At 55.5% G+C, this 12,304-nt stretch overlaps 2 protein-coding genes across 2 annotated transcripts; both read left to right on the forward strand.

Moving 5' to 3' along the window:
- The first annotated feature begins 2,425 nt into the window (after positions 1–2,425).
- On the forward strand, positions 2,426–6,155 carry Reep4 (receptor accessory protein 4). Its single transcript, XM_021642374.2, has 8 exons — positions 2,426–2,931; positions 3,664–3,736; positions 4,151–4,227; positions 4,324–4,444; positions 4,845–4,958; positions 5,125–5,260; positions 5,391–5,545; positions 5,638–6,155. Exons 1-8 carry the CDS (start codon positions 2,900–2,902, stop codon positions 5,701–5,703), a joined length of 774 nt encoding a protein of 257 aa, XP_021498049.1. The 5' UTR covers positions 2,426–2,899; the 3' UTR covers positions 5,704–6,155.
- A 3,420-nt stretch (positions 6,156–9,575) lies between these two features.
- Positions 9,576–12,300, forward strand: Hrurf (HR upstream open reading frame). Its single transcript, XM_060391417.1, has 2 exons — positions 9,576–9,718; positions 11,851–12,300. The coding sequence occupies exon 2, from the start codon at positions 12,195–12,197 to the stop codon at positions 12,297–12,299; it is 105 nt and encodes a 34-aa protein (XP_060247400.1). The 5' UTR covers positions 9,576–9,718; positions 11,851–12,194; the 3' UTR covers position 12,300.
- Positions 12,301–12,304: the final 4 nt, after the last annotated feature.

Raw genomic sequence — 12,304 nt, forward strand, 5'->3', positions numbered from 1 at the left:
TCTGGAACCTTCTTAATGGGAGCCCCAGGCCTTGGTGTTTCTTTTTCTGCAGAACGATGGGGGTGCGGGGGGGGGGGGGAATGGCAGTAGGAGCAAGGGAGCACGGTAAGGAGCGGGGGAGTTTCTCCTGTGGGCAGGTTTCATTGCTGGCTCCCACATCCAGCAATACCAATAAAATTGATGATAATAATTAAGACTGTATAATCACCATGTGTTTATTCCCAAGAAGCCTCCTTTCCCTGGCTCCCATCATTACCAATTTCATCCTCATAGATGGTGGGCGTTAACTGTGCTCTAATAAAAGGCAGTGACTGCCCGAGCTTCCACCCCCACAGCCCTGGGGTAGCTTGGCTTGCACCCTTACCTCAAGATGGGGGTTGGGGGTACTGATCTCCCTATTTTCAGAAGGAACAACTGAGACAGGAGGCGGATGTCACAAAGAAAGAAACACCGTGTGAAAACAAAAACAGCAGCAAAACCCCACAGTCTGTCTTCTTTGTAGCTTTTTCCCTTTGGGCGGGGGTACTCACTTTACTAAGGACACTTCTTTAGGTCCGTGTCCCCTTCCAGGGCCACTTGTAGCTGGCTGCTGCTGATTTCTTAAAAATATTGACCATGCCACATATTTAGCCACTGGCCAGCAATAAATATTGCTTGGTCACAGTGGGTCATTTCCTAAATGTTAAAAGAAGAGGAAGCAGAAGAAGAGGAGGAGGAAGAAGAAGAAACAGCAGCACCAGTTGGGTGTGGTGGTTGACATCTTTGGTCCCACACTCAGGGAAGCAGAGGCAGGCAGATGGCTGGGAGTTTGAGACCAGCCTGATCTACAAAGCAAATCCAGGACAGCCAAAGCTACACAGAGAAACCCTGTCTGAGGAAAACAAACAAACAAACAAATAAACAAAACAACTTTGCAAAGATTAAGACCAGGGAGAAATCAGAGAAGCTTCTTGCAGTAGATAGTTGACACGGAGACCCACAATTGGAGAACATGAAGAGAGTGAGCAACTTTGAAGCAGTCAGACCTAAATAGGATGTCTATGGCACAACCCTCCCTTGAAGCCTCAGCAGGGGTCTCTGCAAAAGTGGAAACAGAAAAATTGTAAGAACTAGAAGGAAATGGTGTTTTCCAGATGCAATGGGCAGGTATACATATGAATTCACAGAGACTGTGATAGCACACACGAGCTCAAAACCAGACAAAAATCTCAGCACAGAGGAGAGGAAGTCAAGGTCTCATCCCTACCCAAGAAGCTATTCGAAACTGCTATCTGCTGGGAGAAGGAATGTCATTGGGTATATCAACTACACCCCAAAGCAGGTCCCATGCTCAGGAGTAGTTGGCCAACACAAATCATTTGAAAAACACAAATCCATTGGAAAAAAAAAAGATTTTTCCCCCTTGGACCTTTAGTCCTAACACTTGGGAGGCAGAGGCAGGTGGATCTCTGAGTTCAAGGCCATCCTGGTCTACAGATTGAGTTCCAGTGCAAGGCTATACAAAGAAACCCTGTCTCAAAATAAATAAATAAATAAATAGATAAATAAATACAAAAGAAAAGGCACAAGGTAATAATAACGATGATGCTAATACAATAATAATATACCCAAGTTTGTCAAATGTTATATCTTTCCAGTCTGGCCAACCTTATAAGAAGAAACTTTAATAATCCCATCATTCCACACAACAACAACAAAAATGAACACAAAAGCACTGCACAAAACGTCCTGTTGATTTTAGAAGGCTCTGGGATATTTGTATCTGACTCAGACACAAGCTGAATTTCAAACTTCTGGTAAAGAAGACGTGGATCAGCCCGGATCTTCCCTCAGTCTGTCAAGACACTGGAGTCAGACTGCTCAGGTATATGGATCTTGGGAAGCTGCTTTAGAGAGAAGCGGAGCCCTGAAGCCCACTGCTTCCTCCTTTCTGTCCTGGTCTGCTGGACTACTGGGACGGTGGGTCAGACCAGAACCTGCTTCCTCCCGGTCAAGCACTCATTTCATGCTCCATCCCATTTTACAGAGGGAGAAATGACAGAAAAGGACATCGGGAAACTCCAACGCAGAACAAGCCTGAGTCTTTTTTTTTTTCCTTTTTTCTTTTTCCCCATTCTGAACTTATTTCCTTTTGTTTGTCGGAGACAGTGTCGTGATATATCTGTAGCACAGCCTGGACTGGTAATTCTCCAGCCTCAGCAGCAGGGGTTCATGTGTGCGCCACCAAACCTAGCTAGGAGTCCGGGTTGTTTTTGTTCCTCTCTGTCTTTCGGCTGTGACTTTCCACCCGCTAACCTTTCAGATCTGATAGACTATTCGACCAGCGGTCCCACCCCCCGGGACGTGCGGAGCATCGCCGCTTTAAGGAACTGGCCTTTTGTGTCCCTGACCTCGTCCCGCCCCTCTAAGGGCTTCATTGCGCCTGCGCCTCGAGCTTGAGCTCTGGGGTTGGGCAGGACCAGGTTCCGTGCAACTTTCAAGTGAGTTACAAACTCCGCCCCGGAGCCTGGTGCAGGTAGTCGAACGCTCTGGGACCCCGGCGGTCCTTGAGAGCGGAGATCCCTCCGGACCTGCCGCCCGGACCCAGGACTAACAGCGGCGCCCTCGACAGGCGGTTCTCCGCGGGACTGAGCCGCCAGCATTCGGCGGCGCGGGGCGGAGGAACGAGTCTGCCCGCCCGCCCTCCTGCCTCGGTCCTAAGGCTGCTTCCTCTGCTTGGCCCTACGTCCGCCGGTTCCGGGTTCTCCAGGCTCCCCGCACCGTGGGGTTGGAGTCAGGGGTGGTGGTCTCCGCCCACACCGAAGGACAGGTGTATCGCGGCACCATTCGGCCCCTTGCCCCAACTCCTGAGTGAGCGCCCCTCCGGTTGTCTCTTGGGGTCACCCCCAAGGCTGTCAGGATGGTGTCCTGGATGATCTGTCGCCTGGTGGTGTGAGTATGGCCACCATGAGACACTGCGCCCTCCCCCCCCCATCCCTGGGTGCCAGCCTGCCTTTGGGTGGAAACTGGGGAAGAAGAGAAATTTGGTAAAGAAAAGGATTTTCAGAACTCCATGACCCTTTCCCCAACACACACACTTAACGGTCCTGGGGGTCTGAAGTGGGACCTGGTCACTGCGTGCCTTGTTTCCACAGTGCAGCCTTCTAGGCTGATGGGGGACCCTTCAGACATGAACACAGCAGACAGGTGCAGGCAGTGCTCAGGCCCTTTGCCACCCACAGCCCGGTGAGGTGATAGGCGCTGCTGTGCGCCTCCTCCCTTCGGAGCTGCCACGTGACCCACCACCCCAGCTCCGAGGTCTACCCCTCACTTTTGGATGTTCCAACACCTGTCTCAAACCGTCCCTCACTGCATCCTGCTGCCTCTGAGCCTGATTTCCTGCAGTGGGAGGGGACAGCCTGGTGTTCTCACCGACCTTGTTCTCAGACTGTCCCTGTATCTATGGGCCACCAGTGCAGGCCCGGGCAGGCTTGGGATGTTTGTAAACAGCCAGGTGGGGAGGCAGCCTCCAGGGCTCTGACTCAGGCGCCCTGAGTTGTGCAAGCCAAGCGGGAAAAACAGGGCCGGCCCTGCCATCTTGCACCCAGGTCAGGGGAAGCAGCCACCAAGGAGGGAGAGGGTGGGACATGGTGGCCCTCACACTTCCTATGGCTGCTGTTCCAGGCTCGTATTTGGCATGCTGTATCCTGCGTATGCTTCCTACAAGGCTGTGAAGAGCAAGAACATTCGAGAATATGTGAGTGTAAGGGGTTGGTGGGAGAGCCGAACCGCTGTGTGGTGAATAGACAGCCTTGAGGAATGGTCAGGGAGTGGATGGGAGGACTTGGTGAAGGAGGAAGGAGGAGGGCCCGGGCTGGCCTCTCAGACTCCAGGGGCTTGATGGTGGGGCAGATCTCGTGTAGGAGTCAAGTAGAGGGCCAACCCTTAGCATGCCCCTTGGAGGATCTTGTGGGTGGAGCAAGCGTGCTGGGATGGCCACTGGAATGGAGAGCAGTTTCTCAGGAGCTCCTGTCTAAGAAGATGTGGGGAAATGCAGCAAGCAATGCAGTGGGACTTGCTTTCAGGAATCCCTGGGTTGGGTTGGGCCAGCTGGGGGCGGGCGTTGGCACCTCAGGCTCCCTGGCTGAGCTCTGTGCACTCTGACCCACAGGTCCGCTGGATGATGTACTGGATTGTCTTTGCGATCTTCATGGCAACAGAGACCTTCACAGACATCTTCATTTCCTGGTTTGGCATGAGGATTGGCAGGCCACGGGTTGGGAAGGCCCACCCACTCACTGCCTGGCACCTGCCTCACTCAAGCCCCTCCCTTCACTTCCACAGGTTCCCTTTTTATTATGAGATCAAGATGGCCTTTGTGCTTTGGCTGCTGTCACCTTACACCAAGGGGGCCAGCCTGCTTTACCGAAAGTTTGTCCACCCGTCCCTATCCCGCCATGAGAAGGTACCCCTGGGGAGATGGAGGAGGAGCATAGAAGGGTGTGTCTGTCAGAGAGAAAGCCCTGTATCTCAGGTTCAGGGAACTAGCGATGCCTGGGTCTTATATCCTGTCCCACTACAGTTTTGCTATGGGACTGTGATGGGGTTGGCTTTCCTGGATGACACATATGAGTGACCTTTAAGGGTGTGCATGCCAGCAGGAAGTTGATGTGGGCATGGGAAAAAGGAAGGGACACTCGCTGAGGTGTGGAGTGGGTGTGCTCCTAGTTTTTGTTCAGAGCCTGTATCTGGCTCCTGGGTCCAAGGCAGATATGGGGCTAGGGATTGTGACACCTAGTGGCTTCTTGAGGTCTGCAGAGAAGTGGCCCTTTTGTTGATGTGCGCTCTCCACCCTGGGTCTGCAGGAGATCGATGCATGCATCGTGCAGGCAAAGGAGCGCAGCTACGAGACCATGCTCAGTTTCGGGAAGCGGGGCCTCAACATCGCTGCCTCGGCTGCTGTGCAGGCTGCTACCAAGGTGCTCTGGGTCCGGTGTTCAGGGTGTCGGGCCCCACTCCCAGTACCTTTGAGGCAGACTGGTTCTGATTAGTGATTAGCTGAAGGCCCCCTTCCCTGCTGAAGCCCTTCCCCTTGCAGGCCTCCTCTGCAGTTAATACGGTGCCTCTCCCCCGCTCTCCTCCTAGAGTCAGGGTGCTCTAGCTGGAAGGCTCCGGAGCTTCTCCATGCAAGACCTGCGCTCTATTCCTGACACCCCTGCCCCCACCTATCAAGACCCCCTCTACTTGGAAGACCAGGTACCCCGACGAAGACCCCCAATTGGTAAGTGGAAAAGGGTCCCAAAGCAGACCTGGGAAGGTCCGCCTCTCTGAGGGATAGGAGAAAGCTGGGAGTATCAGCTCTGGGTTTGTGCAGATGTTCAGCTTTGCCCTTTATGGTCCCTCTCCCACAGGGTACCGGCCAGGTGGCCTGCAGGACAGTGACACAGAGGATGGCTGTTGGTCAGACCACGAGATAGCTCCCCAACCACCTGTCCGGCCACGAGAGAAGCCTCTGAGCCGCAGCCAGAGCCTTCGGGTGGTCAAGAGGAAGCCATTGGTGCGAGAGGTCAGTGTGTAGGAAGGACGGTGTGGGGGAGGTAGTGTGAGCAGCCATGTCCACACACACCACTCCTGATATATTGACTTCCTCTCCCCAAGGGCACCTCACGCTCCCTGAAGGTCCGAACCCGGAAGAAGACCATGCCCTCGGACATAGACAGCTAGAGCCTGCAGAATCAGGTCATCTTACCTCTGGAGCCATTAGGGGACTTTTTGCTGCTATACCAGCTACCTGGGTCCTGCCCCTTCTGGCTTCTGCAGCTGCCTAAGGGGCACAGGGTGTGGCACCCTCCATGGGGATGCACCCATACTATACCAAAGCAGGCCAGGCTCAAGGGCCTATTTATTGCCTTCCTCAGCCTTTTACCTTTCCAGAAATGGGACCGGAGCCCCCACTAGTCCCGATAGATGAAATCAGAAGTTGGACCATTTGTGTTCATTCCTCCTTGTCCTTCAAAGTACTTGACAGCCTTTTCCAAGGCCTGGTGTGTGTGTGTGTGTGTGTGTGTGTGTGTGTGTGTGTGTGTCCTTGCTGTGTGTTTTGTGTTGGTAAGTGAGGTCAGGATCGTGAATGTTTTTATAAAATAAATACCAAACAGTGTTTGGCCTCCCCATGATTTGTCTCCTCACTCCTCATCTATCATCTTGTATCTGACAACCCACTGCAGGCTCTGGCAAAAGGGTCGGGCAACTGTCAGGAAATCCCTGTGTACCAACAAACCGTCACAGCAGCTCATAGCTGTTCCTAGGGACCCCTTCAGAATCAGGCTGCAGCCCGGTGTGGTGGTACAAGACTTTGAGTCCAATGTGGCGGGTGGGCGGGAGGATGTCTGTGAGTTCTAGTCCAGCATGGTTTACATAGCAAGTTCCAGGACAGCCAGGACTGGAGAGACCCTGTCTGAAAAAACAGGAGTCAGACTAGACTCAAAGAGGAGGAGGACTCAGAGTCAGGAGTCTGGGCCCTTACAGGAAGAGGCAAAGGTATGGAAATGGGTGTAGAAATTGCGCTGAGCAAACCTGGGAAGGCAGATTAGTTCTTCCATGAATCTGGAGGGTCACATTTCTGTAAATTCTTCTGTAAACATTTGCCTACGATCAGGGTGAATTTGCACTCTGAGCCACAAGAGGGCAGCAGTTGCCTGCCCCCACCTTCCAGGTCAGGGTGGGCGGTGCTCGGAGACTAGCCAAAGCCTCGCCCTGCTGGGGCCTGGCTGCTGATGGGGCAGGCCAAGGGAACCCGCCAGAGCCAATGATAGCCCTTCTCTGCTGCTCCTAGCTGATCCGTGGCCTGCTGCATCTACAGAGAGCCAGATTCTTGCCCTGGATTGGCTCTAATCCATCTTCTTTGATCCCTGGGTCATCTGTCCCTGATGCAGGGAGTCACATGGTGCACAGAGGTGCTTCCTCCTCCCTCCCACCCCATCTGCCCTTCCTTCCCACTTCAGAGTAAAGAGTGATGGTTGGAGGAAAAAAAATATGGGCTGCTAAATTGGAGTGGCCTTTGAGGATTAACTCTTGGTGTAGGGATTATCTGGGTTTTATGGGAGGGAAGGCTCTTAATCTGTGAGGCTGATTTAGCCTCTCACGTTTTGGGGATTCAGCGGCTTCCCCTATGGCATTCTCTCTCATTGTGATGCCGATTTGCCGCCTCATTAATTCACTCCAAAGATGTGTTGCTAGATACTGGAAGGGTAAGAAGACAAGGAAGTAGGTACTATTATTATAATCCCCATATCCCAAATAGGCACATAAAGGGCAAGTGATTTGCCCAAGGTGGCCTAACTAGTAAATGGCAGGATTGGGCTTTGGACCAGGCAGTCTGGCTCCAGAGTGGATGTTCTTAATCACTATTCAGTAAATGAGCTCCGTTCCTTGCCTGGGAGGCAGGGAGAAGGAGCCTGGCATGTACAGAATATTTGTTGCATGTCTGACCTTGTGCGGGGCATTTCACAGAGACGGTTTCCTTGAATGCTCTCAAATGGGCCTGCGTCCATTTCACAGGTGAAAAAGCTTTCTCCTTGAGAGTGGTACCGTCTGAGAGGTAGGCCAAATCACTCGGCCCTCCTTGGCAGAACTGTTGAAGCTGCTGTCCCCGGGCTCTGCAAAGTCCATGCCTGCACTAATTTACCGTCTCTGCTCTTTCTTCCCCCACGCCACTTTGTTCTTGAACCCCGACTCACACGTCTCTTTCACAGTCCTCTGTGGGCATGCCTTTGCCTTGCCTAGCTCATCTAGCATTCCTACCAGCGCTGCTCACTGACAGCTCACGAAGGGACTTCTGTTTTCATCTTGAGTACATCACCTTTTTTTTTTTTTTTCCATCCCTCCTCTGTCATGACTTCAGAACCAGCCTTATTTTACTGTTGTATCCCAGCCCAGAATAAGTGGTTGGAGCAAGGTGAGGTATTTTTATAACTGTGTGATTTGCTGCTGAAATCCTGGGTATTGTCTGGCCTCTGTATGCAGACATCACTCCCTCCTCTGGGAAGACTCTCTAACTGCCCAGCACAGGATTTGGAGTCATGGAGTCATTGTCACCATATCCATATCTCCAAGCACGGCTCCTAGCCTCAGCCCAAGGCCTGACTCCTCAGAGGCCTGAAGGAGGATTGCTACTCAACTAGCACATACATCAAATGTCTTCAAACCTCTTCAGGGTGGGAGTGAACTTGTTTCTTTGGCGTCTATGTCCTCTGTCACCTCAGTTCTACTACACAGCTTTCCAAACATCAGTGTCTCTGATATGGCTAAATGAATGTCTGGCTAAGATTACATGGCTACCAAGGCATCCTGAGGCCACAGAGGAAGAAGTGAGTAGAAACCCAAGTTATAGGCATTTCTGGGCAAGTATAAATAGGAGCCTGAGTCTTGGGGCAGTGGGCAGCAGCTGGACATCCCTCAGAGAACCTCTGCCTCTCTGAGAACCACCCAGACACCTACACCCAGCACCATTCACCTCTGGAGGGTCCCTGGCCTACCACTGATCCTTGGCCTGGTATCTTAAAGGGAGGGGGTCAGCCCTTGTTCCTGACTGCCAAGGGCCATCAATTTTCTACTTGATACCAGTATGCCTGGCCTCCCTGGGTAGGAGCAAGGTTGGAAAAAACTTGACACCATCGAGGCCAGTCTGTAGCACATACCTTTGGTGGGTTCTGGTCCCATTCCCAGTCCTCAGCCTTTGCTACCCTTCCTGGCCTATCACCATGGCAACTGGGCCTTCCTTCTCATGTTCCTTTCTCTTTCTGCCTCACCTCCTGCCATCCTTTTATCCCTCTGCTTCTGGCTCCATCACCGTCCCTCTGAGCTGTGACCCTTCATTGTCCTAGTCACATTCCCCTTTTCTGGCTTCCATGTCACAACACACAGGAACCCATGGCTGTATTTTTAGCTGCCACTCTCAGCAACATACCAAGCCTCTAGATCCCCCCCCAGCCCTGGCCCAGTCTGAGTTGGGGGGTCCTGGCAGGCATTGTCAGGGGGCTGACTCCACTGGAGGGGGCTCAGGGGGGCAACTTCTCAGGTTCTGGTCTCCATTTCTCACTCAGCATCTGGAACTGGTACCCACTAACAGGTGACCTTCACTGCAGATGGCTGGTGCCTAGAGTTGGGGGATCCTGGGGCAGAGCTGGCATTGCTGCACACACAGGTCCCAAGCTCAGCCTGGAGCACAATGGAGGCTGGATGGCAGTGAGGGAGGGCTAGAGAGAAGGAGGGCTCCCGAAGAGGAATTAGGTCAAGGATGTGGGTGGGTGGGCAAGAGGAGAGGATAGCATCTACCACCGAGCTTCCTCCTGGCTCCAGCAGCATCTCCACACTTCCCTTCCCTGTCCCCTCCCCCTGGTCCTGGGAGATTTCTCCTGGTATCCCCCCTCCCCCATGCCCCCCACCCCAGGCATGGCCACAGGGGTGGGGGTGGGGTAGGGGAGGCCAGCCTCAGCTGTCTGAAGGATGGAGGGGCTGGGGAAGCAGGGCTAGGTGCCCAGACGGCCGCGTGTGTGGGAGGGGATGTCCTCAGATGCCCTCCACCCGGCAGTCCCCGCTCTGACGTGGGTGCCCCCCCTCTCCCCGCCCGGATTAGTGGCAGCTTGGCCTGACTCTCCGGGGCTCCTTCCCCCGCCCTGCCTGCTGCCCACCCCTGGGCAGGGGGCTGCTCTGCCTGAGGGGCACTGTGCTTGCCCAGGTAAGGGGCTCTGGGGTAGAGAAAGGGCAGCCGGCTGAGTGAGGCTGTGCCTGTCAGCACGAGTGTGGAGTGTGTGTATGTCAGCATGTGTGTCAGTTCGTGAGGGGTTGGTGTGGGCTAGGGCCGGACCCCTGTGGGTCTGGGGGTGCTAGTCAGTCTGCCAGGTCTTCAGTCTGTTTTTGTGACCACACACTGGGTGGCTCTCCCCCCTGTGTTTGTGTCTTTTGTGTGTCCTTAGCTCTGCTCCATCCTCAGGCATAGCACAGCCAGCTACAAGGACTCTGGCCTGTGGCATAGGCTTCTAAGGCAAGGATGGAGAATGTGGTGGGATAGGGGTGTTACCTCTCCCCACCTTCATCTCCACTAACCCTAAGCATTCCAAAAGACTGTCCCAAGAGCTCTGGTCTAGTCCAGGCAATATAATCTGACAAGTAGATATGGTCACTGGAGGGGTGGGGGTGGGGATGTGTTCAGCTCCCCTGAGACAGCCCCCAGGAGAAGACAGCCACAGGCCCCCAGGACTCTGGGTATCCCAAGCTTCCACTCCGACCTCTTCCAGCCCTCAAGCCACAGGACTCTCCCACAAGCCTCCGCTAAGGTAGGCCAGAAGACTTAGACTGGGACCACAGGCACACAGCAGCCCACCACCTCGTCCTGGAGTCAGGCCGGGCACTGGAGGCCCCGCTGGAGCCTTGGCGCTCCAGTCCCTGTTAGACCCACCTCATTCATCTCCCAAAGCACACTAAGGTCGGGGAGTGGATAAGAAAAGGAATATGAAAAACTCAGCCATGTAAACAACTCCCGCTAGCCCGCCCCACCACAGACTTGGTCTCTGTGAAGGCAAGGGGCTAGCAGGATCTCTGTCAACAAGGCCCAAGCCTGAGCGGTGGCAGCTGGTACAGACCTCCTCTCCAGAAAGTACCCAGTTTCAACGGTTGGTGACGGGCTTCTTGCCTTCAATCCTGTCTCTTGAGAGAAAGACCCTGGGCTCTTCATAGAAGCCCCTAATTCAGGGTTGGTGGTGTGACTTGGGATCAGGTTGTGGCCACCAAAATTCATCCCTCCCACAGCAATGGGGGAATAGGTGGTGTTGCTCCTGGTGCAGACTGGGCTCGGGGAGGCAGAGGAGTAGAGGGGCAGGAGGTGGGTGCCTTCAGGGAAGGGAAGCACCCGTTGGGCGTGTGGGTTTCTGTGTGTGTCTGAATCTGTCTGTGTGTGTCTGAATCTGTCTGTTTGTGTGTGTGTGCTCTGGAACCACCCCCGCAGAAGAGCAGGGATGCTTCCTCGGGTGGAGGGTGCCCTGTTTGCCCATTTCCTCTCCTACTCGCTGTTCCCTCCCAGGAGCCACTCCCATCGGCTCCTCTCCAGACTGGGCCTGGGAGCACCAGGAACATTGGGGATGGGGCAGCCGAGCAGGCAACCCCAACTAGAGCCTGCGAGGGTTGTGCGCTTCTGGTCCCCTCGCCTCTAGACACTTAGACCAGGGAACAGACCAGACGGCAGGTCCTCCCAGATTCCAAAGCGTAGCACTTTATAGCATGCGTGCCCGAAGAGGGATGCTGGCAAGGGGCTTGGGCAGTACGCCATAAAGAGGGGCTTGGCCAGGTGAAGATGAAGAATGAGGTAGGGAAGACGCCAGCCACTGGGGTGTGCCCAGAGCTGAAAAGGACAGGGAGAGAGTGGTCCAGCAGGCACGGGCCTGCTGGCGTGGGTCGCAGCACCCATCACTGACCCGTGAGAACCCGACTGCCCCTGCCAGCTCTGGCACTGACCCCTCCCTGCCGCCCCGCCCTAGCACCCCGGGGGGCACCCCGCCTCATCCTGGCCTGGTCCGGCCCCTCCCGCCCTTTGCTCTAGTTCCCGGGCTTGGCACCTATAGTGGGGGTGCTGCCCGCCTGCCAGGCTCCGGGCCGGGCCCACGGGAGGGTGGGGCGGCTGGGAAGCTGGCACACTGCCCCAGGGGAGCCTCTCTCGGCAGGCGCCCGGGTGCCGCGGGGGGGAGGGGGAACAAAGGGCTCATTCTCCCCGTGCGCAGCCGGTGGCATCGCCGGGGCGTTGGCGGAAGCCCCCGGGGCTCAGAAGGGGGCAGGCCCAGGCGGGGCCGCCGAATCACGGGCTCCTGTTTCCCGCAGGGTGCTGGAGGAGGAAACCGGCGGAGCAGCTTCCCCACTCTCAGTTGCGCGTCTGGCGATGGCGATCAGAGGTCCTGCTGCGCTCTCCGCTGCGCTTTCCCTCCATTAGCCGCGCTACGCGGTGCTGCGCCCTCGCTGGTGCCTCTCTCCTGGCTCACGGGATCGGCTCCCCATCTCCAGGCACGACCCCCTTCCCCGGCCCCTCGGCCTTTCCCCCCACTCAGCCATCTCCGACCCGGGGCGCGCGTTCCCCCCGGCCCGGCTCCTTCTCTCCCTCCGGGGACACCCGCTCCCTAGCCCCGGTCCGACCCTCCCCAAAGCGCAGCACGGAGTCTCGGCGTCCCATGGCGCAACCTACAGCCTCGGCCCAGAAGCTGGTGCGGCCCATCCGCGCCGTGTGCCGCATCCTGCAAATCCCGGAGTCCGACCCCTCCAACCTGCGGCCCTAGAGCGC

The sequence above is a fragment of the Meriones unguiculatus genome, chromosome 9 (genome assembly GCF_030254825.1).
Source record: "Meriones unguiculatus strain TT.TT164.6M chromosome 9, Bangor_MerUng_6.1, whole genome shotgun sequence".
In the NCBI taxonomy this organism is placed as follows: domain Eukaryota; kingdom Metazoa; phylum Chordata; class Mammalia; order Rodentia; family Muridae; genus Meriones; species Meriones unguiculatus.